Source organism: Buceros rhinoceros, unplaced genomic scaffold, assembly GCF_000710305.1.
Source record: "Buceros rhinoceros silvestris isolate BGI_N320 unplaced genomic scaffold, ASM71030v1 scaffold41000, whole genome shotgun sequence".
NCBI classification, from domain to species: domain Eukaryota; kingdom Metazoa; phylum Chordata; class Aves; order Bucerotiformes; family Bucerotidae; genus Buceros; species Buceros rhinoceros.
Genome location: NW_010390878.1, coordinates 4,097 through 6,696, shown reverse-complemented (window position 1 = coordinate 6,696; position 2,600 = coordinate 4,097). Strand labels below are relative to the sequence as shown.

General features: G+C 47.6%; 1 protein-coding gene across 1 annotated transcript in view; it reads right to left on the bottom strand.

Annotated features, from left to right (window-relative positions):
* Positions 1–1,064: 1,064 nt before the first annotated feature.
* CCT4 (chaperonin containing TCP1, subunit 4 (delta)) overlaps positions 1,065–2,600 on the bottom strand; it is a gene marked incomplete at its 5' end in the record, with an annotated part of 5,307 nt that continues 3,771 nt past the window's right edge. Inside the window, 4 exons of the mRNA XM_010139445.1 lie at positions 1,065–1,188; positions 1,404–1,517; positions 2,103–2,337; positions 2,433–2,563. Coding sequence (XP_010137747.1) covers positions 1,174–1,188; positions 1,404–1,517; positions 2,103–2,337; positions 2,433–2,563 — 495 coding nt within the window. The remainder of the gene's footprint in view (positions 1,189–1,403; positions 1,518–2,102; positions 2,338–2,432; positions 2,564–2,600) is intronic.

Here is a 2,600-nt window from a genome sequence, read left to right as displayed (position 1 = left end):
TAGCGCCAGAGCTGGGCTCCGCCGCCCTCTGCCTCTGCGCGCTGTCCGCACCCCGCTCAGCTGGCTGCAGCAGTGCAGCTGGAAAGGGGGATTCCTCCTTGCCGAGCCCACGTTTTTTTGCCCCCTCAAATTATTGGAGTATCTTCTCCTATCTTAGAATTTGTACCTCTGATAAATTACAGAAAAAGGGTAAACCAGAATCAGCAGGAGCATCCTTTGGCCTCTCGAGGGAGGCATTAATGAACTTTTAGTGTAGTGAATTACAAACGTTTTTATGTAAAGAAACATCACACACAATAGCTGTTGTGAGCCTTGTCAAGACTTGGAAGTTTGTGATGATGGGGAAGGAAAACTTTAATCAAAGTTACTACCTAAACTAAAAGTAATCATTGCTGGATGTAATTCTTGACAAGGCCATTACAAAATTCACCGAGAGCCCACATCAGCTGTTTAATTTACTGGTATTTGAAGTATTCTGGCTGTTCTTAGGTAGCTGTTATAGGAAAGCTGGTCAAAGTGGTGCAATTTTACATCAAAGCTACAGCCCCAACCGATGATAAAGAGAAATGGGAGCAAGAGTCACAGAAGAAATACTCTCCATTAAATATAAAAAGGAGTCTGGTCAACTCAGTATAGCAACGACAAAGAAGAAAGAGTTAATTCAAAATTTCTGGCTAAGAATTAGAAGCTGAAATATGGGTTTTTTTGAACTATGAGATGTAACATTAGGAAGAAATTAACGATCCCGGAGCAGCTGCTATTTTGCTGGTACCACAGAACCCCCCACGTTACAGTTTTGACACTTGAGCCGCTTGAAGCAGCAGCTCTAGAGCCCAAACTCGGGGTGTTTTTAGAATCTATCACAGGAGCTAATTATTTGCTGTTAAACTTTCCGAAGCCGAGTAGGAGCATGTAGCACTGAAAAGCAAATATAACAAAGTTTACCTTATTTCCCGCAAAATGACACCACAGAGACTCGGGCAGACTACTGCATGTTTATTGATAAACAGTGATTCCGTTCTCAAAACAGGTTGTTTTATTTTTTTTTTTAAATTAACGTAATAGCCTTTGTGGACTTGTAAGACACTTCACACAGGCGCTTCTGGCGAGGAAACAGACTCCAGACTACAGGGAAGGAGCTCGAGGGCACAGTCCCCGCTTGCTTCGCTCAGCTTACCGCGTGTTCACCTGCGGGGAACAGTTCAGCGTCAGAAGTCCACAGGACACCCAACAACTACTTCTCCTCTGCCTCAAGATCCTGGAGCTCTTAGTGACTGTAACTCCGGCAAGTACAGCACTCACAACATGCAGCAATTGTATTTTAAAGCACAGCAGATCAGATGATGGTAACGATACCGGTGCTGGTGAAAGATTCAACAGAGCCTGCTGCAAACACTACTCACCACATCGTCGATCTTCAGAATACTGCGCACAGTTTCCGTCGCCAGAGTCAGGGCGCTCAAAGAGACGAGCAGCGGCTGGACAACCAGCTCCTCCAGGATGTTGGAAATGCCACCCTACGAGTACAGCCAGCTGTTACGGCCTGCAGGTCGGGCTGCAGTTGGATTTAGCACGTTTCCTTCTAACAGAACCCTGAGGAGGACGGTCAGCTCTCAGTCAGACTGCGAGAGGGCTCGTGCTCAGGAGTATCATGGTTTGACCCTCCTCCCCCTGTGCACGAGATGTATCCACTCAGAATTAGCCAGGAGAAAAGACAGACGCAGGTATGCCAGCTGCAATGTGGTGACAACACTGACAACACAGTGTGCTGCTCCTAACACACGAGCACCTCCCACCGCAGGCAACGCTGATGGATCACTGGAAATGGATCTGGTTTTGTAGCTGAAACCATGTTTGGGCAGAGACGCCGAGCTGCACATCCTGTGGGCATGGCGTTGAGGAATCTGCTATGTCAGGACTGGGGACAGGCCGTTAAAGCCTCAGAGAACAAGCTGTAACCTACCCCGACACTGACTGCAGGGAGAACGCTGTAGTGAGTCACACACTCACCCCCTCCATCGTGTACCCCTAACACTACGCTCTTTCCTCCTGATCCCCGAGTATTTTGTAAGCTACACTACGGACGTACAACTCCCCGTTACCTTTCTGACGTTAATGCCAGCTGTTTTCTCCCCTTGAGCATGTCTGTTTCTCAGCTCTGTCACCGTCGAAATCGGGTTGAGACCTGCGTTTTCGGCCAGCGTGGATGGTATGACCTCCAGCGCGTCCCCGTACGCCCGGACGCAGTACGAGTCCATGCCCCTCAAAGTGCGAGCGTACTCGTTCAAGCGCAGCGCCAGCTCTATCTCCGGTGCTCCACCTCCTGCAATTAAAGCTCTGAGGACAGGAATTAAAAATCAAACCTTGTTTCACACAAGTGATTAGGTTTTGTGTATTATTAATACACTGAATCAACCAAACCGAGACGTTACCTTTTCTTAACTAAGCATCTTATGACACACAGGGCATCGTGAATTGAACGCTCAGCTTCTTCTAGAACTAGTTTGTTGGATCCACGTACCACAATGGCTACGGTTTTTCCAGGGTTTGTGCAGCCCGTGATCTAAAACATAAACCCAAACACTAAGACTGAAGGGAAA